The 23,996-nt window shown below is 50.3% G+C and overlaps 1 protein-coding gene across 6 annotated transcripts in view; it reads left to right on the top strand.

Annotated features, from left to right (window-relative positions):
- Positions 1-13,658, top strand: part of Clec16a (C-type lectin domain containing 16A) — a 205,776-nt gene extending 192,118 nt beyond the window's left edge. For 4 of the 6 annotated variants that reach the window (XM_055597725.1, XM_055597723.1, XM_055597722.1 and 1 more), the window contains 2 exons: positions 244-402; positions 10,293-13,658. In XM_055597725.1, coding sequence (XP_055453700.1) covers positions 244-402; positions 10,293-10,648 — 515 coding nt within the window. In that variant the 3' untranslated portion in view covers positions 10,649-13,658. Of the gene's footprint in view, positions 1-243; positions 403-7,078; positions 7,203-7,571; positions 7,683-10,292 lie in introns of all 6 variants that reach the window. The other 2 variants (XR_008719030.1, XM_055597726.1) reach the window with 2 other exon arrangements.
- The last annotated feature ends 10,338 nt before the right edge of the window (positions 13,659-23,996 follow it).

Here is a 23,996-nt window from a genome sequence, read left to right as displayed (position 1 = left end):
TAAAGCAGCTTCACACATGCCCAGGTTAGTCTCTGACCAGAGGGATCAGCTCATTCTGGAAAAGAGGCCAAGAATCACAGAGAGACAAGACCGGTAGGGTGGTCTTAACACTGAAGACCCCATGTTGCCTCTGAGGAAAATCTAGCCTCCCATAGCCTCTAAGTCAGTATGGGGGTAGAGCTCCTTCTGCAAAGCCTGCCAGAACTCTTCTAACTAATCACGTTGCACACTGCTGTCTTGCAGGCTTTGCTGTGGCCCAGTGCATAAACCAGCATAGCTCTCCATCCCTGTCATCACCATCACCACCATCTGCCAGTGGGAGCCCTGGCGGCAGCGGGAGCACCAGCCACTGTGATTCAGGAGGCTCCTCCTTTACACCCTCAGCAACTCAGAGCCCAGCAGGTATTGGCCATGAGACATGGGGGACTTTGGGAGGCTCTTTGGGGAAACTGTGACCCCTGTGTCTGCTATGACCTCTCACCCACAGCTTTTCCTCATGGTGTCTGGAAGACACTGCCACTCAAGGGTGTTCTTCAGTGTTTAGCAAGATGGCATCACTCCCCAGCTGGATTAGCACTTATCTTGGCTGGTCTGTTCTGCTCTGCCATGACTACAGAGCTGTAGGGGATGATACCAACTAGGCCTAGCCTAAGTGGCATGTCTTCACGTCTGTGTGTATCACCTGGAGGAGTCTCTCAGATATGGCCGTATGAACCCTGGGAGAAGGAGGAATCATATCCGTGCTAGTTGTGCCCCAACATGCAAGTTTCTTCTTTGGGTGTTTGGTACTGTCTAGACGTCCCACTAGGAGCATACCATACCACTCTAAGGGAGTTTATTAAGACAGAGCAGTGTTACATCTTGCTGTCCTTTAACGTAGACCACTTCAAAGGCCATAAAGAAAGAGTCCTTAAGTGGAGTCAGACTGTGATGCCTCAGCCCTCCTCCACTTCCCTTGTCCTGGGCTATTGCACATACAGCTTACACATACTTCTGTCTGTTCTGCATCAGGTCCCAGGGAACAGACATCAGGCTTGGTTCCTAATTAACACAGCCCCAAATGCAGCCAAAAGGGCAGGGCTAAAATAGGGACAAGCCCAGTGTCCCCAGTCAGTGCAGGGCTTCACACACAGAAGCACTACCCCATGATCCACAGGGTGCCCACGTCTCTGCCTGTACCCCCTCCATGCCCTTCTCTGTGCCTCCAAGGTCTGATCAGAACCCTGCCCAGCTTATCTCATGGGGCACCTGTCCTCCTCGTATTTAATTATGGAGTGAGGAATCATGGGGGAGACATGTCAAAGTAAGGCCGTAGTGCCATAGCCATGCCACTGGGACCAGTGCCTTCCTGGATACTGTACTTCCCTTCATGATACTTTCAGTTTTCATCCTCCCAGCAGTGGACTGAGTCATCCTTGTACCCATGTCTGTGGCTCAGGAGATCCTAGCCTACCTGTGCTATACCCACAAGGTACTTTTTTCCATCTCCTGTTGATGTCACAGGCCCAGGCAGAAAGGTCACCCTCAGGCCCACCTTACTGGAACCTCTTCCAACTCAATGTCAGCCTCTCTCCCTGCCCCCAAACTAGGGGCGAGTAACTGGACTCAGTTGAATGTAGCACAGATCCAAGCAGTTGTCATGCTCCTCCCAGGCACATAGCAGGGAAATGCAGATGGAACATGCTTCAGAGCAAAGAACAGCTCCTGGAGCCCTGTACTGGCCTCACCTTACTCTAGGACAGGAGTGCAGGGCTGCATAAGCATATGCATACACTTGCTGACATGCACATTCCTATAGCTACATATGAACCCAAGAGCTCCTGTTTTCCAGTACCCATCAGGTGAAAGGTCTTTTCCACATAACTATGGACATCTTTCTTCCATATTTAAGGAGGCAGAGCCAACATCTAAGTGAGCAGGTAGCCACACTTCTTTGCCTAAAATTAAAACCAAGAGAAGCCTTACATTGTCCAAGTCAACCCTACAATATGTGCTCATTATTTCTGCCTTGGCCTCCCTCAGCCCCTATCCCCACTATTCCCTGCCCAGTGCCAACAACATGTCTTCACATCTCACAAATCCAGGGGCCATTAGCCTAGCTGTCAGATGGCCAGGCAGTTCCAGTGAATAAGCGATAGTCAGGACCTCTGAAGTGTCTGCTCCCTTTCTCTGCATCCCGGCAGGCACACCAGCCCCATTTTTTATGTGACATGACAGTAAAAGCCCAAGCCTGGCTACCCATCCACCTCTGTCCACTCCACAATAGCTCACCTCTTTCAGAGAAGCTGACCTGGCCAAGAGCTATGCTTCATTCTGGGGACAGAAATCAAATGCCCTGAGATTCAGCTGTTGATCCTGAGAAGAGAACACTGGAGCCCAAGAGCCTCTCCACCTTAGTGCTCCACCGCCAGTTATCCCTTCCACCCAGAACCAAGTACATGCTTTGTTCCTGAAGGCCCAGCCTAACCAGACCGTTCTTCCCATGCCTATGCCCTATCAGGCTGTGCTAGGGGAGAGCCAAGGATAGAGGAAAGGGGGGAAGGGGAGGCCCTCCACCAGGTGTCAGAATTTAGTTCTAAGTGGCAGCCCAGTATTTAGGGATCAGTGAAGATGCCCCTGCATCGCCTACTGCCAAGGGCTGCCACCATCAGCTAGAGGCACTGTCCTTCAATATCAGCTGGTTGTTGGATGAACCTGAGGAGCCTGTCCCCACATCATCCACCATGTCTGCCTGCTGCTCAGCCTGAACAGCTGTGGCCTTGCCAAGAGCCATTTGTCCTCAGAGTAGTTTCAAGGACATGGTGCTCACACAGAGCATTGCTGACCTTAACATTTACTGAACATCCCAGAGGCTGGGGAGCTCCTAGTATACAGAGCAGCTGCCAGCCCTCTTGAAGCCAGGAGAACAAACTCCAGAGACTTAGAGACACCAGTGCCCCACTGCAAGGTCACTTACCTGGTCAGGAAAGTGTAGTATTGATGTCATCTAGCTAGTGAGAGACTAGTTTCCTGCATGTGCTTCATGGTGTTGAATGCTCAAAATTGCACAAGGGTCAGATCACAAAAATACAGCTAGGTGAGAGGGTTAGGGTCTTAGGCTGAGTAATGCAATAGGGCAGCTCTGGGTCCCAATATATCTTTCCATCCATTTCAAAATAGCCAGAAGAGCTCAGAGACACACTGAATGTCTGAAGTGATGACACTCCTCTTCCCTTGACTTGACCACACGTAGTTACATGTGTCAGAATAGCACACCAAGCCCCACAAGTAACAGGCATGCATTACGTCAGTCTAAAAGGTTTAAAGAGCTAGAGAATGCTCTCATACTTTTCTGGCATTTCTCATGGCATGGACACCCATGATCAGTGTGGGTTCCTCCCCAGCCCACACATGTTCGCCCCATGTATACCCTGCATGGCATCGCAGTAGATACCCACCTAGGGCTGGGCACCTTGCCTGGGTACACTACATAGACACCTTCTCCTCTATTGGAAAACATAACGGTTTTGACAGATGACATGGCTGATCTATCACACTGCCATTAGCAGGTAGGTGAGTTCACATGTGAACCCTATCCTTGGTGACTCCAGAGCCATGCTCTGCCTTCTAAAATAACTCAGCAGAGGATGGGACATGGCCCCTGAGTCTTTCCTGGGTACTTGCATGGGTATGACATGAACCCAGGTCAAAGTTTGAATTCTGGCTGTAACAGCTGTCTTACACAGTTGCCTCTGGGCCCAGCTCCAAAGCCATGATCCCGCTCATTGGGCCTGGGGATTCATAGAGTACATCTGCTGGACCTTGTGGGTCCCAATCGGAGGAATGCTTGCTGGGTCCCCAAAAGCACAGTAGACCCCAGATAGCCGCATTTTCTTTTGATGCAGGGTTTCCCCAAGCTTAGGATGAAACAGGCTGGTGCTGGGGAGGGTTACCTGAGCATTGCTCTGTCCCACTAGATCAACCTCACACTTCCTGCCTGGATTTGAAAGACCCACATGTACCCCCAGGATAGACATTCTCAGTTTCTTGTCGGGGCTCAGCATGTGCTCCCAGGCATCAGTGGCACAGGCTGCCTATCGTAGATAGCCCTGAGACCTGACCCAAGACATCCCTCTACTAGATGGGCCTTTGCACTGGCTTCTTTCAGGCTATCTCCCTGGATCTTCCTCACTGCACTGTTGTTGTGTTTTGGTTTGGTTTGTTTTGTTTGTTTTTTTCTAGGCAGACAGGTTTGTACTGAGTCCCTACTGTGCACAGACATTAGGGACACCAAGTGGCAACGCAGGGTTCTCACGGATGAGCAGGAGCAGACAAGGACCATCAGATGAGCACAGAGACATGTGTGCAGTTGGAACACACAATAAGGGATGAGGCAGGAACACCCCCAGCTAGCACAGACCAACTGCAGAAGGCTCTTGTATTTCTAGAGATGAGACACAAGGAGTCAATGCTGCAAACCAGGAGCCCCTAAGGAACGCATATCTCAGTCTCACATGAGCCTATCTGTGCCCCATTTCTCTATCTTGTTAGAGACAAATAGAATCCTTTTCACCATCTCCCTAAAGCTTTCCTGCAAATCCTGCCCTTCTGAGGACAGAAGCAGAAGGCTTTGAGAAGCAGTTCCTAGCCTCAGCCCAAAAGTGGTTTTAAAACCTGTAAGCCCAGCAGAGACTGGGACCACAGCCAAGAGGAAGGGTGCCCAGAGGAGTCAATTTGGTGAGCTACACCAACAGTGCCTGCTCTCTCCCCTCCCAGCCATAGAAGACTGTGCTTATTTCAAGTGGCTTTTTAGCAAGAGCTGAAGTTGGGAGTCTTCAAATAGCCCAAACTGAGAGAGAGCCCACACTGAATCTCAGGATGCCTGAGGAACCAGAGATATTGAGAAGGAGGTTTGTGTCCATGGTCAGCCTTTGCCTATCAAAAGGACTTGAGGGGACTTGAGGGGACTTGAGTGGCCTGCTTCAGCACCCACTTACCACTCAGTCTGTTTGCCCACTGCTCCTTCTTGTATGTTATTCTCTATTTTCTGAGGTTAGTCTTGCTGTGTTGCCCAGGTTGGCTTTGAACTCTTAGGCCTTCTGCCTCAGCTCTGAATGCTGACACTGTAAGCCTCTGCCATGGCACCTGGCTCCATTGCACTTTAACAAAAGTGCTTTTGGGTGGCCAGCACCTGAGTGGCAAGCTAAACATCATGTATTTTATCTGTACCAGGCATCACAGACCCACATATCTAGCTCAGCTAGCCTGACAAGCCTCAGCTTGACCATGGGTGAGAAAATGGGAGCAGGCTGGAGTCAGCGCTTTCCCTATTTTTGAGACACTGAAATCAAAAGCAGTGTCCTGGGATGAAATCAGTGGGCTCCTTGTCAGAACCAAATGTGGGCCCAGTACCCTGTGTACCCTCATGTTGATACGTTCACACACATATGAGCATGCTTGGATGGCCACTCAAAGTCATACCCAGCTGTACACACTCATATTCTGTGGAATTGTCTCTGAGACAGCTCTTACCATGTAAATCAGACTGGCCTGGGACTGATGCTTCTCCTGCCTCAGCCTTCAGAGGGCTGAGACACTGCTTCTATGACCTGCCCTGAGTTCCTTAAACAGCCCCTTCATTTTCTGGCATCCATGTGCTCTAGATTTTACAGTTTCTTTGCGAGCTTCTTTGAGGCAGAAAACAGAAAGTGTTCATTGGAAATGATGCTACAGTGAAGGTCAGGTTGCCCTTGTAAATGTCAGCTTGTGCACTGTAGCCACCAGTGACCATCCCAAGGGCTGACAGGAGAAAGAAAGGGCTGGCTTTCTTTCAGCACAGAGGACCTCCATGACCTCCATCGTCAGGTTCCCTTCCTCCTTCATACTCGCCAAGCACCCTGCCTTGATTTTCACACTGAATTTTGGTCACCCAGGAAAGGGCAGACACGCCAAGTAGGCAGTGTTGTCTTTTCTTTAGTTTTCTCTGTGGTGTGTTGTTGTTGTTGTTTTGTTGTTTTTGAGGTGGCAAAATCTACCCAACTTAAAATGGACAAGTGTGGCTGTCCATAGCATGGCATCCCATAGTGTTTACCATGTTCCCACTGTGCTCTGTGGCGTTATCTTAGCTCTACTCCTACAGCTTGTTTTTGAGACCATGTCCCCACAACACCATGAGCCATTCTTTGTATTCCTGTTCCAGCTTGTGCATTCCTACTTAGCCACTGATGCCTAGTCTCCCCATTTCCTGCTCTGTGCCCTGATTCTTGGTTTCCAAGATGGGGCTTTCCAAGTTGTCCTCCTCAAAATACCACTGTGAATCTAAGGCAGGTGTCAGGACACCAGGATTTACTTAAAACTTAAAGCAGATCCCTCCATGTCTCCCTCCCCAGGGTCAGAAATGCTTAGTTCACTCTGGTTTGGCTCTGATGCTCTGACCATGCCCCTCCTTCCTGCAGGCATTTCCTCCTCTGTTTTCCATCTTTCTGCAGGTCCCAGATAAAACTGACAGGCAGTTTTGTCCCTTTGACCCCTGATTTTTCTGACAAGACCAGAAGTTATCAGTGACCCAAATCTTTGCAACAGGATTGAACCTTCTCTGTCTCTAACCATATTACGTTATATGAGTGAGGGACTGGAGCTCAATCAGCCATGTGCTTTCCTGGTATGCACAAAGTCTGGGTTCCGTCCCCAGTACCACAGAAATCAGGCCTGGTGGTACATGCCTGTAACACCAGCGCTCAGGAGGCAAAAGCAGGAGGATCAAGATTCTCCTTGGCTACATAGCAGGTTTGAGGCCAGCCTTGACTCTATGAGACCCTGTCTAAAGAAGAAAGAAAAGTTTCATAAATGAACAATTTGTTTTCTTAGATCTCCTGACCTTGGCTCATCTTGGGGGACAGCATGGAGGTGTCTTGTCTACTTGGTGGGCTGGCAATCTGGGTACCAGCTGAATGCTAGTACACTCCAACCACAGCCCTTCTCCCATTGTTCTTGCTAATACTCACTGTCTGTCACTGCCATGTCCCTTTCTTCTCCACCTCCCCTTCGCCGTTCCATTGTTACAGGCTTTCTATGATCTGTCACTGTGTTTTCCCTCTAGTCAGGAGTGGCAGGAAAGGACGCCGGCGAGTGTTCAGCCTATCGGAGGCCGACAGTCACGGCGGCCACTGGGTTTAGTGCTTCGACCAGCAGCTGCCACGGCAACTCACGCACAATCAAATCAGGCAGGTTTCCTTCAGGAGCCCCATGGGCCCATGATACTCCTGCCACATGCAACAGGGTTGGCATGGGCAGGGTGGGCAAGCTGGGCCTGGCGAGCACACTATCCGGATCTCAACTTCCCTGAAGTCAGTTCTTTCCCTTTCTGTCCTCTGTCTAAGGCCACATTCCCCAGTCCTCTGCCCCAGGTCAGTCCTTCCTGGGTATCCCAGAGCATTGCACTTGTCCAGCAATGGGGCTCAGTGTGGCCTCGCCAGAGTCAGCCCTGGGCTGGAGGTCGTGTCCCATGTGTCCACACAGATCCCTGCCACTCAGCTTACTATTGACTAGGGAATTGAGAGCTTGTAAAGACAACCTAGTATATTCTTTCCCAGGCCTTGGCCAAAGCTAAGCAGCAAATGCAGCTGTCATCCAGGCCCAGTGTTACCTCCTTGGTAGATGCCATCTTTCCAGTGCCCCAGTCACTTTAAGCGTCACCAGGAGAGGTGAGCCGGGCTTTCCTTTTCAGGGCCACTGCTGCTACCATCCTGGGACATTTCGCCAATGCTTGCTGACATGTCCGTGTGCTGATAGTATATGTCAGCAGGAATTTCACTTTGCTTTCTGTTCGCCAGCTGACCCTCTGAGCTTTGCATTAGCTTGCTCTGTGGAGTCCTTCCTTCCTTCCCAAAGCACTTGTCTGCCATTCCAGCCCATGTACAACCAGTCCACATCATTTCTGGAAGCCATCACTTACTTTTCAAAGACTAGTAAAGCCCTGCCCTAAAGCTGTAGATCATGCCTAAGAAGGTCAGTCAAGGCACTTCCTAGTACCCTCATAGGCTGGAGACCCCACAACCCTGCTGGGAACACAAGCTTGCTATAGCTGCCACTCTTGCTGTGGCTCTCTACCTCTCCAGGCCATGTCTAAACCCCTCCTCTTCAGTGCCCAATGCGAGGGGCTTGAGCAGAACAGAGGTGCCAAGACCCAGCAAGTCACCTTTTTTGCTCAGCCTTTGAGCAGAGTGTGCCCTTGCAGTGCCTTCCCTGGGGAACCTGCCTGCTTCTCTTTTTTTCACCTTTGGTCAGATGAATTTGCTGCCCATTTTCAAGAAGTAGTTCCTAGTATAAACAGCAATTGTAGGTGGGAGCAAGATGGCATTCTCTTTTTCTATTAAACTGGCTGGGAGTATTTTTAAAGGTGAAAAAAAAAAAAACCCAGCCCTTTTAATTAAAAGTTACTTTTCTAAAGGCAGCCATTGTATATTTGATATTGTTAGTTGTTTTACTTTTTTTGATGGATTTGACTATGGTCTTCCTGCCTTCCTGATTATTCTTATTAGAAAAAGCCCCACTACAGAACTAGGAAGGAGGTTAAAACCTAGGAAGACAATGTTTCTGCTCCCCACTCCCTACCCCCAACACCAATGGCAGGACAATTCCATTTGCAATCATTTCCAAGTGAGTGAGTGAGTCATTTCCAAGCTGCCTAGCCATGAACCCCTCATGGAGGAGTTCCAAGATAGGCTCAGACCTATTCCAAGACTTTCATAGAGGTCACTGAGCTACTGAGTGCCACTTGAAGACAGCAGGTTCTCACAAGGCCCCAAGAGGGACTTGACTGAAGCTAGTCCAGCTCCCAAGCATCGATGTACAGTAGAGCAGTTAGTGGAAGGCAGAGAAAGCAGCACTGGTGGTGTAGTGAGCACACGCTTCCGAGCTCAGCGCACACCCTCTCTTTCTGCACCAGTTCTCACAGCACCCACAGCCCCAAAAGCAAGGATGTGCCCTAAGCACAGCACGGGGAGTGGCTTTTCTAGAAAGCCTTCTGCTTGCTCTCTCCCTCTTCTAGTTTTTCTTTTTAAAGAAAGGACAGGTTGGGCAGTCGCTCAGTGGTAAACATTTGGCTAACATTGTGACTGAGGCCCTGGGTTCCATCCCCAGCAGTACAAAACAAAAACAAAGTTCTTATGAAGGAATTGACTGGCCCTTCCATCGTCCCAGAGACTAGAGAATAAAGGAAGGCAGCACGTGCTGGGAGAGTTGGTATGCCTCTCCCTTACCTGTGGCTCCTCTGCGCTCCACCTATTCTTCATGTTGCCTGGTTTTATTTTGATCCTCGTTCTTCCATCCTTTGGCTCTATGTTTGGTTCGCTTTTCTGTTTTATTTTGTCTTAAATGAGAAAACAGAAATGAAATCAACAAGAATGACATTGAACCAAAACTACATCCCATCTGCTCCTTAAGTCCCCTCATACAGCTTCAGGGCTGAATAATTGCCATCTTCCGCTGAGGCCTGTGAATACTGAAATCCATACAAATATGAATGGATTCCCAGCACTTCCTCTCTGTGTCCAGATGTCCAGCCTCTGGAGTTGTGGTTGGCTTTCCCTTGAATGCCACATGTTCCTGGCTGAGTATCATAGAGAAGCAAGTGGCTGGCATCTATCCACTGTCTAATAAAGCACCAAGACAAACAAACAACAACAAAACCCAGCAATTCTAATCTGGTGGAAGCTGATGGCTCCTCGTCATGGCCCTTGTAGGAAACTTCTGACAAATTTCTGGCAAGCCCATCCCCTTGGTGGGTGCTAACTCGGTGCCTACAGAAGGCAGAGGCAAACCACAGTGCAAGATTTTAGAAACTAGAAAGTTCTACCATTTTTTTTAAAAAACTATTGCACTGGACTCCTTGGCAAGTATCTGCAAATGTAGCCTCTGGAAATAGCCTGGAATTATAGATATACCCCAACCTGTTTGCTTTCAGTTTAAGTATTTACCATCAGGCAATTGATCCAGACTTGCCCTCACACAAAGCCTACCCAGGCCAATATTCACTTTCAGTATTCAAGTGTTGATTTCACACAAGGCCTGAGTATTCCCCTGCTATCACAAGTCAGGCACCCAGGGTCCTGACACACTACCCCCAGGCCTAAGTAAGATGAGAGTTAGCAGCTTCTGGGTCCCAAAAAGAAGTAGGTGGAACCTAGCCATGTCCCTAATGCCAGCAGTCTCCCCACAGGTTTTTCCACCTCGGTGCAGGACAGGAGTGGCGGGTGTCAGCTGATTACAGTGTCAACGGAGCTGAGAATATCTCTGCTTTCCTTCCCACCTAGATGCCCCCACAACTCCAGAACAGCCTCAGGCTCACCTTCTAGACCAGTCGGTGATTGTGGATGAAGTGGACGTCAACTCCAAGCCCAGCAAGAACTTGGCCAGGAGCTCCGAGACGGAGACCCTGCAGCTGTCCCCCAGCCTCCTCCCGGCCCAGCAGCCCACCATCTCCTTGCTCTACGAGGACACTGCCGACACGCTGAGTGTTGAGTCGCTGACCCTTGTCCCCCCAGTCGATCCCCACAGCCTCCGAGCCCTCACTGGCATCCCCCAGTTCCCTGCACTGGCCACAGCGGATGCTGAGACCCCAGATGAGGGTACTGTATGCCCAGAGCCTACAGACCCCACAGAGCACTGAGGGGATACACCAGGGATCTCCCTTTGTATGTGAGGCCCGCTGGTAGGGACCCAGTGCAGTTTGTGACACAAGACACATCGGGAGCACCCCTGTTCTCCACAGCCCTGGAAACAGTCCCTGAAACCTCTCCCGGCAAGACAGCCATGCACCATTGGTGTTTCTCGTCTGCTCTGACCTCTTCCTGAGCAAGCTGTGATCCTGGAGACAGCCTTCTGTATACAGAGGATGACACTGGCCACCTCAGAGGGGCCTGGGACCCTTTTTCCGATCCTGACAGCCCCGAGTGGCAGGACCCACTGGCACCCTCCTCCTTCCGGCAGCTTTCTTGTATTCACTCACAGTGTACACAGACGTGGACAAGGTTACTTTGGGTAGAAATCTGTAGAAAAGCAAACTTAGATAAACATCTCTCTGGGCTATTTATTTCTGTTTTTGGCAACAGATGAAGAGATTTATTTTAAAAAGTTAACTATTTTGGGGAGGGGCAAAAAGAAAAAGTCCTCAACCATAAGGCTTGGTGTCACATGAGAAGCATCAGCTGTTAAGATTCTCCTTCCTTAGAACTTTCTGTTTTTATTCTGAAGTTGTAGGTGTTGCTGCCTCTGTTTGTCTGAGTGATTCTTTTTTCTCTGTCCCTAATTCTACAAGCTTGTGGGATGATGAAGTCTTTCCCTGGAACACTGAGATGCTTCTGAACAAAATGAGAGAGCTCTGAGTATGCTCAGGCCATATGGAGTGAAGAGACCAGAAGCTTCTGTGTGACCTAGGTGACTTCTGCTCCCTGCTCAGGATACCACAGAGTCACAGCTTCCATCAGGCTTGCTACCTTCTCCCTTCATCCAAGAAATATCCATTATTCCCAGTGTCCATGACAGGAATCAAAGGATTTAAGTCATCCTCAGCTTTAACCAGCTTCCCAGTGTGCATGCGGATGCCCAGCCAGGGGCCCAGCTGAAAAACATGTGACCAAAAGCAGAATCTTCCCTCCCCTGTCCATTGCTGCCACCACCGCACAACTTGTTTCACTAAGAAAACCCCATACTTCTAGCCCATGTGCCAGCAAGGACCCAAATCTGTCCCATTAGTCCCCAGCCTTCCTCTGCACTCACCAGCCGGATCACCACCCCCAGCTCCATGGAAGACCTTCTGTGGCTTTCCTAGAGGTGTGATCTCACACAGTGTTGGTATCCACCAAACTCGGGCCTCGAGGATACCCTGGGACATGTCACCATCTGCTCCTCATTAGTCCTTGACACCTCAGTTAAGCCTACTTTTCTACAGGCTCAAGGCTCAGTTTTTCAAGGGAAACTAGTACTCCCTGGGAGGGGAGTCCAGTGGCCTGGACTCTTTGGTCTTTAAAAGCACTACAATGGGCATGCCTACCATGCTTTCAGTGTGAAAGACATGTGGTGGTTTCTGAAGCAGAAGGCTGGGTCAGGAAATGAGCCAACCAGGCCTGGAGCAAAGGGTCCAAAGGCTCTGGCAAAGAAGGATGTGGCAGGAGATCTAGCAGAGCCCCTGGGAAGGGAGAAGAGTGATGGCCCCTGGAAAGAAGGGCTCTCTGGGCCCCCACAGCCAACCCTGAGTGTCTCTCGGTCATTTGCAGGGAGGGGTGGACAGAGGAGCAGGCTAGCCTTGTCTTCAACACAGCTGTGCACTTTGGGTTTTGAAATGACAGTTGCTAAGGTAGCATAAATGTTATACAATACAAGTGACTCTCCACCCTGCAGTGTGGCCATGAGAGGAATGCCTGCAGCCACCCTAACCACCTATGCAGGTAGGCACCACCCCTCTGTGACTAGCCTCTTCCCTGCAAACAGGAGGTTTTAAGGAAAGGAAAAGACTGTGGCCAAGGTGGTCAGCAAACCCTGGAAGGCCAGTAGCTATCCAAAATTCACCAAGAACAAGCTGCCCCCACAGCTGGCTTGTGAGATTGCACCCAGAGGCCTCTTCCTTCACCCCACTACATCCAGATCCCTGTACCCCACCACTACCACTAGCCCCATAGGCTCAGGGTACTTTTTTCTCTACCAGAAGGTCAGAACCAGCACATCAGTGTAACTGGGGACTTGATCCAGGTAAGCAAGTGAGAGTCTCCTGTGAGCAGAGCTCCTTGGCCCATTTCTGGTGAGGAAGGGCATCCCAGAGGAAGCAGCAGTGCCTCAGGGCTCTGAGGAAGGACACTTCCTCACCTAGGTCTTGGTGGCAATGGGCACAACCCTGTCCTTAGGAACACCCTGTGAACTTGACAACTGTCCTCTCCAGGCAGGCCTAGACAGAGAAGACATACTGAGTCTACCACAATCACCAGTGAGAGGTAGAACTGAAGGATTCCAGGTCCAGAAGGGCCCACAGCTGCTGACCTGGAGGTCCCAGTAAGCCTCCAAAACCCTTAGTCCCATCTCCAAGGCAATGCACACCATGTCTGCCCTGGGGCAGACTATCAGAGCTGGCCACTAAACACCATGGTGACTATCACCATGGAGACATGCAGTGATGCCTCTTCCCATTTGGAGGCTTGGGCAGGTGGGACTTCCTGCACTGGGTCAGACCCAGTGTAGTGGGGAGCTCCTTATATGGTGGAGGTGTGGGAAGAGGCTTCCAGAGCTGACCCCTCTTGTTATACTGCACCCAGTCTAGCCACCCACTCACCCAAATACTTGCATTGCCAGGTGTTAGATGACTGCATCCTTCCTAAGGTGCCTGCTTTCTCTACAGCCTCTGAAATGCAGTTGTAAGTAAGGCATGGGTAAACCAAGTCTGATCTGTAGATGCAACAAACATATTTCACACAGTGACAGTAGGCAGGTTAAATGCCTCTTCCCTTCCCCCCCCCCGCCCCCTTGTAGCTGAAGCTGTGAGGGAAAAAAGGGGGACAGATCTGGAAAGCTTTGGCCAAGGGAGTACCAGCAGGCCTTATACTTTGTGGGGGCTGAACCTGATGGGAGGAATGAAAGGAAGAACATCCCTGTAAATTGGAACATGGCAATAAAAAGCAAAACTAATGGCCCAGGAGTGTAGCTGCTGTTCCTCGGCACCATGACAGGAGACTGTGCCACGGGGAGGGTCATCAAACGCCTTGACCTGTCATCACCGCTCAGGTGGGACATGAAGACCAGAGACATCACCAACATCCCCAGTTCTGCTGGGGCCATTCCAGGAGCAGCTCTATTTGGGAAGGGCCTACCCATGGAGGAAGACAGCATCTTAGGTTTGCTCCACCTTAGCCACTCCAAGCCTGATGCTCTGCACATGTGATACGGGCTGGTGTGGCCCTGCCTGTCAGGAGGGTCAGGAAGCCTCTGTATTGTGGCTTCAGAGACCAGGGGAGCAAGAAGGGCACCCCACCTATGACAGTCAGTTGACACTGGTGGTCACAATTCCTACGCATACCAATGTACAGCAACATGGAAATATCTGGACCTAGGGGTCTTCATAGCTTCTGCCCCAGCTTGAATGTAGCCCAGAAATGCCTGGAGCCTTACAGGTCTTAAGAGCAAACCCAAAAGAAGCTAGACATTCAACCTCATTTCTGAGTCCTTACAGGAGACATGAGGCCCAGCCCTGTGCTGGCATCGAGCAGCGCCTACTTCCCCTTCTGGCCTGTGGTTGTCTTAATTCCTTGGAAGTCCAGCCATGATGTCTGAGCCTGGGAAGGCTCTGGGGTCCCTTGAGTGGGTTTGGAGTCTGCTCACCACTGGGCATCAGCCAAGGCCTGTGTGTAGCCTCCCTTATCCCCCAGCAGCTCTGTTTGGTTGTGTGGACATTCATATGTTAGAATAGTCTTGGTCTGTAGGAGGAACTCGAGGGAAGGATGCACAGGAGGGAGTGTGTGACCTCAGGATAGACAGAGTCTAGGAACAGCGGTTGTCTGGAGGCTCAGCTGGCTCCCTGCCTACCCTGTGTTTCCAAGTCAAGAACCAGACCCTCAGAGGTGAAGAGACCCAGGTGGGGGTGGGGTACCTCATGCCATCCCCCATTATCCAGATGAGGCAACAGGAGGTTGGCCTTGTGCAGCCATCCTGATCTGAAATCTGGACAGCAGAGGTGCAGGTCCCAGGCTGGGGTGGAAAGGAGGATGTGAGGCAGCAGCGCACAGACATGGATACATATTAGGTTCATCTGGAGCTCCAGCCCCAAACTAGAAGCACAAACCCCAGGCCTGGTCATCAAAGCCTCTGTAGTCCCCCACTGAGATCCCTCAGCATTGTCTGGGCTCTCAGGTGGGCCTAGCACTCACATCACATGGGTGTGACTGGCACTACCTATCCACCCTCACAGCTTCCTTCATGCCCACAGCAGCCCTGCTTTGGACATGTGGGCATTTGCATGTCTTGGTGGCTTCAGGTGAGAGAAAATAAACTCTAAGTAAACTCAGAAAGATGGCCTCAAAGCAGGGAGAGTTAGGTGGCTCCTAGTCATCATGCTTTGTATATATGTGTGAACATACATACATATATGTGAAAAGTGGGAGCCAGAGGTTAGCCATGGTTGTCACTACTCAGTCACTCTCCAGTTGTTTTTGTCATTTGGTTTTGAGACAGAACGCCGTCTCTGAGCCTGTGGTTCCCTGGTTTGGCCACACGGGCTGGATGGCAGCAAACTCCAGGAATCCTCTCCACCTTTTCAGTGTCACCTGCTTCCCTGCTTGCTGTTGCTGCTGCTGCTTCCTCTCCTCCTCCTTCTCCTCGCCCTCCTCCACCTCCTCCACCTCCTCCTCCTCCTCTTCCTCCAATTAGAAGTGTGGGTTCTGGGCATTGAACCCAGGTCCTCATGCTTGCAAGGCACCTCACCAAGCATGTATTCCCCAGCTCTGTATAAATTGATTCTCTCTGGAATCTTCTACAATAGAAAACTAATCCTGTGGCTGCTGTGATGGATGGGGCCAGGCACGTTCCATTCTCCTATTGTGTCACCACCTCGAGGCTGGAGGTGTCCCCTGCAGATCAACTACTGTCACTTGTCTCCTTGGAGATCCATCAGTGTGACACATCTGCCCACTTGCAGGCAGGAGGGGAAGGTAGGGCAGGTGGCAGCATCCTGCCTGCCTGCAATCTGAGTCCCTCACTGGAGGGGAAGACCACCTCCCACGCAGACAGATGAGAAAAGCCTATTTTATTTCTGTGTGCTTCTTCATGGCTCTTCAGGGTGCTGGGAAAGAACCCTTTAGGCCTAAAGTGCTTTTCACCAGAGGAAGGTGGGTTTGGCATCACTAGATGCTTGGGGGTTCCCAGGAATTCAGTCTGGGGCACATAATGTCCAGTGAAAAGCTTGCATGCCTCACTCTGCTCCAGGCAGGCCATAGAGCCTTGCCCTGCTCATGGTTCTGTCACCCAGACCCTCTGCCTTACCCACAGCCACACAGACCCTAGGTATGATGTCGGCCCTTGGCCTGGGCCCTGTCCCTCCTCTGATGCTCCCACACCCACATTCACCTCCCTTCCTGATAGCAGCTACACTCATCCAGACACACAGCAGCTCGCTAGACCCACCTTCTCAACCCACTGTTTGGAAGTGAGAAGTCACACTTAGACTAGAGGACCCTTCCCTGCCTTAGTTCCAGGCTGCGCTAACACTCCCAGCAGGGTGGAACCCATGACTGTAGGGCCCACAAGTAAAAGCTCAGGGTCAACACAGCTGGCATCTTCTGGAAGCCCAGGAAGACCCCATTCCATGTCTCCCAGTTTCTCATGTTCTGCAAGCCTCTCTGATGGGTGAGTCACCAGACTCTAGCTCCATGGTCACATGGCTCTGGATCTCCATGCCTCATCACCCTCTCCCTTCCCTGAAGACACCAGTCATGGGATGAGGACCCACCCTAATCCAGGATAACCTCATAAGTTCCTCAGTCTGCTGACGTCTGCAAAGACCCTAGTGCCAAACAGTCATGACCACAGGTGCCAGATATTAGAGCATGGACATGCTTCCTTAGACAGTCATGGCTAAGCATGCCACCTTGCCAGGAATAAAAAACACCACACAAACAAGCTCAAAGCAAGCCCAGAGATCTTACTTTTGGAGTTCTGGTGGTGGTATTTGGATTTGGGTTTTGTTGGTTTTTAGTGGGATGGTATGTGTGTGTTCATGTGTTTTCAGGCATGCTTGTATAGGTGCCAGAAGACAACCTTAGGCATTGCTCCTCAGTGTCTTAGTCAGGGTTACTGTTGCTGTGACGAAACACCATGACCAAAAAAAGTCAGAAAGGAACGGATTTATTTGGCTTACACTTCCACATCACAATTCATCAGCAAAGGAAGTCAGAACAGGAACTCAAGCAGGGAATAAACCTAGAGGCAGGAGCTGATGCAGAGGTCATGAAAGGATGTTGCTTACTGGCTTGCTCATCATTGCTTGCTCAGCCTGCTTTCTTATAGAACCCAAGGCCACCAGCCCAGGGATGGATGGCACCACCTAAATGACCTGGGTCCTCCACATCAATTACTAATTAAGAAAATGCCCTGCAGGCTTGCTACAATCACATCTAATGAAGGCATTTGCATCAGAGAGGCTCCTCCTCTCTGATGACTCTAGCTTTTGTGGAGTTGACAAAACTAACCAGCACACTCAGGTACTGAACACCCTGAGGGTTTTGATTGATATTTTTTTTTGGCGGGGGTGGGGGGGATCAGCGTTCGAGACAAGGTTTCTCTGTGTAGTCCTGGATGTCCAGGACTTGCTCTGTACACCAGGCTGGCCTCAAAGTGGAAGACCCACCCGCCTTTGCCTCCTGAGTGCTTGGATTAAAAGTGTGTGCCACCATTGCCCAGCCCACCTTGGTTTTTTGAGACAGGGTCTCTTACTGGCCTAAAGTTCACCAATTAGACTAGGCTGGCTGCCCAGCAAGCCCGGGAATCCTTTCTCTGCCTCCCCAGTGCTGGGATTACAAGTGCACACTACCATACCCACACCAACATGCTCAGGGCCATCCTGGAACTCAGAGAGCCACCTGCCTCTGCCTCCACAATGCTGGGGTCACAGGTGTGTACCGCCACCATCCCCTGGCTCCCAGCTTTTTTCTTTTTACTTGTGTCCTTAGATAAACTCAGGTTCTCATCTATGTAGGGCAAACACTTCAGCAACTGAGCCACCTCTGGCCCCCATCTTCCCTCACATCCCAGGCTGGTCTTATACTCAAGATTTTCCTCTTTTTTAATTATTATTTTTTAATTGTATTTCTTTTTTAAGTTATTTTTTATTTATTACAATTTATTCACTTTGTATCCCAGCTGTAACCCCTTCCCTCATCCCCTCTCAATCCTGCACTCCTTCCCTCTTCTCCCATGCCCCTCCCGCAGTCCACTGATAGGGGAGGTCCTACTCCCCTTCCTTCTGACCCTAGCCTATCAGGTCTCATCAGGACTGGTTACATTGTCCTCCTCTGTGGCCTGGTAAGGCTGCCCCCCACCTCAGGGGGAGCTGATCAAAGAGCCAGCCACTGAGTTCTTGTAAGAGACAGTCCCTGTTCCCCTTTCTAGAGCACCCACTTGGAGACTGAGCTGCCATGGGCTACATCTGTGCAGGAGTTCTAGGTTATCTCCATGCATGGTCCTTGGTTGGCATATCAGTCTCAGAAAAGACCCCTGAGCCCAGATTTTTGGTTCTGTTGCTCTCATTGTGGAGCTTCTGTCCCCTCCAGGTCTTTCTATCTCCCCCTTCTTTCATAAGATTCCCTGCACTCTGCCCAAAGTTTGGTTATGAGTCACAGCCTCTGCTTCGATACCCTGCTGGGTAGTCTTTCAGAGCCCCTCTGTGGTAGACTCCTGTTCTGTTCCCTGTTCTCCCTCTTCTGATGTCTATCCCATTTGCCTTTCTGAATGAGGATTGAGCATCTTACCCAAGGTTGTCCTTGCTTAGCTTCTTTAAGTGTACAGATTTTAGTATGATTATCCTATATGTCTAAAATCCACTTAAAGTGAGTATATACCATGTGTGTCTTTCTGCTAGAGAGGATATATAGAAAGGGGAATCCTCCTCCATAGCTGGTGGAAATGTAAACTTGTACAACCACTTTGGAAATCAATCTGGTGCTTTCTTAGACAATTAGGAATAGCGCTTCCTCAAGATCCAGCTATACCACTCCTAGGCATATATCCAAAAGATGCTCAAGTATACAACAAGGACATCTACTCAACCGTGTTTGTAGCAGCTTTATTTATAATAGCCAGAAGCTGGAAACAGTCCAGATGCCCCTCAATGGAAGAATGGATACAGAAATTGTGATACATCTACACAATGGAATACTACTCAGCAATTAAAAACAAGGAAATCATGAAATTTGCATGCAAATGGTGGGAACTGGAAAAGATCATCCTGAGTGAGGTCTCCCAGAAGATCTTCTTTACTCCTCCTCCCACAACAGGATCACAACTGTGCATCCTCCTCCAACCCCCACTCAGATTTAACCAGGTTCCATGACTTGCCCTGTCCATTAGAGGGACTCCATGTTGAGAGAGGCCTGAAAACGCTTAACCAAGACTTTTCTCTTGGATAGGACCAACAGAGTGGCAGAAGAAAAGAACCAGGTCACAGCGGATCAACATCCCTGTCCTTGTAGTCCAAGAAGTGGGCTTAGGGCTGCCAGATACAAGACAATGTGCTGACAAAGCTTTCAGGTCACAGCATGACATGAGCTATCGATTTCTTGTCAGCTCTCCTCCAAAAGAGTCCCCCAGTTCTGCAAGGCTGTGTGTGACCAGGTCTATTGACAGAATTTCCCAGGGCCTGCTGTGTGGCATGCTGTACCAGGAAGATGAATGAGCAAGGCCATTTTTTGACTGGGTTCTAAATTTCCAGCCTGAGTCCCCATGTCTTAATGTCCATACCTCAGTGTGGCTTCACCCACTTAGATTAATACTGGTGTTTTCCAGGCCTTCCCCAGCCCAGCCAACAACTGCTTAGAAGAATTTCCCAGGGTCTGCTTGCCAGGGAAGATGCACTGGAAGGCTTTGCTTTATCAGCCTTAAAGAGTCTGTGTTCTCCAACCATGCCCAGTGCAGTGGCGGCAGTAGCTCTGGAAACAGCCCGTGCAGCCCCGCCCATGCTGGAGATCCTGTGGCCCTATGTGAGCAGCTAAGCCAGCTTCCTTAGCAGACAACAGGCCTCTCCCTGGCAGCTCCTTGTTTGGGCATGTGAAATGGGAACAGGTCAGTGGCCAGGCTAACACCTTAACCTAGAAACAGCTAGAATCACATAGGGTTTGAAGAATTTCTGCTACCAGGCCTGTGATCCTAGCTATTCAGGAGGCCAAGGCAGAGAATCACTGGTTCAAGGCCAGCCTGGGTAACTTAGCAGGACCCTGTCTCAAAAGAAAAATAAGACAGGGCTAGAAATGTAGCTTCTGGGCAAAGCTCTTGCCTCACATGCCCTGGATTCCATCCACTGTACTGAGGAGGAAGAGGAATTATTCCTGTCACCCAGGCTCACAGTCAGATGAGCCCCAAAACTTTTTAAGTTTCTGAGATAATTCTGTGGTCCAGGCAGAGTCTCAAGTCATAATCACCCTTCCTCATCCTTACCCCCACCTGCCACTGGCTGGGATCACAGGTGGGCAGCTGCGCTGGTGTCCCTTGGGTGTGACAGGACTGGGTTACAAGATGCTTGGATTTCTGTTCTAGCTTTAATTTAGGGTACACCATTGGGAAGGCTCTAGAAGGAATGAACCCTTGATTAGAGGATGGGTGGGGGTCACCCAAGTACTCTGGGGCCCAAGTAAAGCAAAACACAGGGGAGTATTTGCCCCATCCTCCTTCACCTGCTACACCAGTACCCTCGGCTTTAGGGCACTTTAGCTTTGACCGACACTACCACAGCAGCTCTCCTGGGCATGTGGCATGCCTGGCCTCCATAATCTTGCAGTCACTAACTGTCATAACTGGCTGTATATGTGCCAGCCTCTTGCCAGGAAAGTGCTCATGGGTGCAGCAGCAAGGAGAGGGCCCCTGCCCACCAAACAGCCCATGCTGGCCACTCCCATCCCTCTATGTAGTGCCACAGACTTGTACCCTGGACTGGAAGACCCCAGTCTATGTTTACCCCAATACATTGGCACCTGCCTTTCTTCCTCTCCATCCCCTCTGCCCACCTCCTCCTCTGGCCACAGATCAATGTCACTTTCCAGAAATTGTTCTGAAGCGTGGAGCCACTGTGGGGAAGCCTGGCTTTCCTCTCACAGAACTCCCATTTTACCTCCTGGCATTTGTCATATCTCAAAGGGTTTTTGTTTCTTTGATTGTTTATAGCATTCAGGGTCCCATTAATTGTTGACATAGGGCCTCAGAGGACAGAATACAACTAGTTTAGTTCATGGGGGAGAGGGTCCCAAAGTGCAGGAGTGGGGGGCAGAAGGGCAGGATTCTATACTTGGGCTACTCTGCAGGACACCAGGCCTCAGCCCTGCTAGAGACCACAGTGCAACCATAACTGAGCCTGAAAACCAGCTGAGAGAAGGACCTATAGTGCTAATATGCATCTGGTCCAAAGCCCTGCTGCCAGGGTTTGTCCCTGCTGGTTTCCTTGTTCCTCCTAGCTGCCCCTGCCCAGGCTAAGTCAGCCCCTGAATGGACACCTTGGATGGATAGTTGGGGACACAGCAAGCAGGGCTGGCTGGCATGACCTGGGAAGAGGAAGTAGATGTGAGGAGGTACCTCAAGGGCCCAAACAGACCTGCCATACATGTCAAACCACAGGCTGGAAACTGGTGGTCCCGCTCAGACACCGCTCCCTTTGCATGTTCTGTCTGGGCTGTTGAGCTGGTACAGTGCTTACCCAACATGAACAAAACCCTGCTGATGCTAGTTCTGCATGAACGAGGTATGGTGGTGTACTCACAGGTAAAGGCTGGAGGAAGTTCAGTTCAAAGTCTAGTCTGGTCTAAGTAACAAAAGTCTAAAAACAAAGCAAAAACCAGTCCATCTTTGGATGTGACACAGCCAACACTTCTGCCTATGTCCAAAAAGGGATGTAAACCCATGAATTACTTGTTTCTCACTCCCACTCCCTCACCCTGACAGGCACTCACCTCCCTGGCTTGGTGATCTGTGGCAGTTCTGGACATTTTGTGTGAATGGCGTCTTGCACTGCCCGGTTATACCATTTACCCTCAGTGCCATGCCTTTGAGGTTTATCTGTGCTGTGGCATATATTAGAACCTTGGGTTTTTTGCAGCTGAATACTATTCCTTCCTGACCTGCTCATCAGTGAGTCTTTGGTTTGTGCCTCTGGTTTAGCAGTGATGACTAAGGCTTCTTGATTCAGTTCACTTCAGCAAGCACTTGACAGAGCCACCTGGGAGCCAGCCTCAGATGAGTCCAGAGACATGGATATGACCCAACTGCGGCTTCTGCCCTCAGGAAGGTCAGGGCCTACTCACATACAGAGAGACCGACCGACCGACCGACCACTGCTGTCCACCTGTGCCACCTGCAGGACAGGGCATGATGATTACCCTCTCAACAATCCACATCCTCATCTGGGAAGGGGGTCCAGTGAGAGCGGGCTGGCCCTCTTACATTGTGGGTTCCTCTACAACACAGGACATGTTTACACCGAGAGTCCAGGAACTCGAGCTCCTATGCTGGCTGGACCTAGCTGAGCAGAGGAGAACAGGGTGTCTGAACAGCTGTCTGGTACCTGGTCCACTCAAGGGTTCTGGGTTAAACAGCGAAGTTGGATCACATGGTAAGGAAGTTTGGGACCGTAGGTGAGAGGCACCACAGTGGCCTAAGGGCACATAGGAAGACAGCCCACAACTGATACAGGAGCTCAGGATGAATTCAGGAAGTAGCATCACAGGTATGGGAGGCAGGGCTGGGAGACAGGTAGCAGCTGTGTCACATCCAAGGCCAGTTCCAATGAAATGTCCCTGCATTCCACATCCAGCACTGGTCACCTCTCTCAGGCATATCAACTTTTTCCCTTTGACTTAGTCATTCCCACCAGCCACTGAAAGCTCTTGCACGGTAGTGTCAACTGGCAGAGTCTGGGAAAATCAAGGTTTTTGTGATCTACCATCGAGAGACAGCCCTGTTGATGCCAGGCCATTCTCCCTGCAGATTTTTCTTTGTGTGTTTTGACAACTAAAATTATATAATGGATGCCTGTTATGACCTGCTTGGACACAGAGCTCCTGGTCTCAGCATGGCTCTAGTGCTACCGAAAGCTCCCTTCCTAAAGAGCATGGCGAGCTCTAAGATAATCACATGTCCCTTGTCTGAGCTGTTGCCTGAGCCTGGATGTTGACGTTGCTTTTGCTTCCTCATTCTGACTCAGCCTGAACCTTCCCAATACCGTGACAAAAGACTGTTAGCTTATGAAGCAAAAAGGTTCATCAGGCCTGAAGCTTTGAAATTCCAGCCCAGGAGGTGGTGGGCCCTATCTCCTTTATAGCACACTGTCCAGCAGAAGGTTGCAAAGCAGAGCTGCTTACCTCATGGCTGGGAAATGAAAGAGAAAAAGAGACTGGGGGTCCCACAAGCCTCCTCCAGAACACAGTCCCATGATGGCAGGCCTCCTACTGCTTCTCAATGTGCCTCATCCAAAGAACCTGAGGGACTCTCAAGCCCCAAAGGATAACAGTTTCCTTTCCTAAACTACATCTTCATCATGTGCTGTTCTCTCTACAACAGAAGCTGAGTGTGGAGGCCCCAAACACCATGCATAAGGTTAGAGTTACAAATGGGCACACTGCCTTTTGTCAGCCATGGAGGCAAGTGGACCTCATCACAGCTTCCTGGTCCAAGTGCCGTGTGTGTGCATATGTGTGGAGGGAAGAGAGGCCGACTGTAGCTGTATTCCCTGTTACCATATTTTATTTATTAGGGTCTCTTGCTGGCCTGGAACTCAAGTAGGCTAGGCTATCAGGCAAGCAAGGCCCAAGGGTCCTCCCATCTCTACCTTGCCAGCCCTGGGATTGCAAGTGTGCACCAGCATGCACACCATGGCTTTTTCTGCTGGGTTCTGGCATGGAAGTCAAGGCCTCCTACATACAAGGCAAGCACTTCTTCTGCTGAGAATCTCCCTAACCCTTTAAATACTGCTTCAAGCCCCTCTGGTGCTCAGCTCAAAACCCCTTTTCTGGGAAACTCAGCTTCCGCAGTCTCTCTTCTCCAGCCTCCTCATCCCCATAGTCCCTAAGCCACCTGAGCTGCAGGTCTGCTGTCTGAGACATGAAGAACCCCTGCTTCCTGGTCCCCACCAGACAGAACGAACGCTTTGTGTCTCCACTACATACTGGGAAGCTACCTTGGCCACATAGAAGGTCAGTGGTGGATTCTGGTTTTTGTTTTGTGTTGTTTTGTGTTGTTTTGTTTTGTTTTGTTTTGTTTTGTTTTGTTTTGTTTTGTTTTGGGAC

Source organism: Psammomys obesus, unplaced genomic scaffold (assembly GCF_907164565.1).
Source record: "Psammomys obesus unplaced genomic scaffold, mPsaObe1.curated_primary_1811, whole genome shotgun sequence".
Lineage (NCBI taxonomy): Eukaryota > Metazoa > Chordata > Mammalia > Rodentia > Muridae > Psammomys > Psammomys obesus.
Note: the sequence above shows the minus strand (reverse complement) of the source record. Positions and strands in the feature narration are given on the sequence as shown.